Genomic DNA, 255 nt, shown 5'->3' with positions numbered 1-255 from the left:
CTCGCTGGAGCTGATGGTGACACCGGCCGCGCAGGAGACCACGATGTGGCGGGCCTCGATGTCGGGGCCCACTTCCTCCAGGATGAAGGGGATGATGGGGGGCTTCACGGCCAGGAAGAGGACGTCGCTGCTCTTCACCGTGTCCTTGTTGCTTACCGTGAAGTTCACGCCCATTTTCTGCAGCGGTTGGGGACAAACGGGACCGCTGTCGCCCGGGGCGGCCCGCGGGGGGAGCGCTGCCGCCCGCCCCCGCCA

The 255-nt window shown here is 68.2% G+C and overlaps 1 protein-coding gene across 1 annotated transcript in view; it reads right to left on the bottom strand.

Annotated features, from left to right (window-relative positions):
* The window catches only part of PYCR1 (pyrroline-5-carboxylate reductase 1), a 2,378-nt gene extending 2,204 nt beyond the window's left edge, over window positions 1-174 (bottom strand). Inside the window, exon 1 of the mRNA XM_009881265.1 lies at window positions 1-174. Coding sequence (XP_009879567.1) covers window positions 1-174 — 174 coding nt within the window.
* Between the last annotated feature and the right edge of the window lie 81 nt (window positions 175-255).

Source organism: Charadrius vociferus, unplaced genomic scaffold (assembly GCF_000708025.1).
Source record: "Charadrius vociferus isolate BGI_N301 unplaced genomic scaffold, ASM70802v2 scaffold373, whole genome shotgun sequence".
Taxonomy (NCBI): Eukaryota; Metazoa; Chordata; class Aves; order Charadriiformes; family Charadriidae; genus Charadrius; species Charadrius vociferus.
Note: the sequence above shows the minus strand (reverse complement) of the source record. Positions and strands in the feature narration are given on the sequence as shown.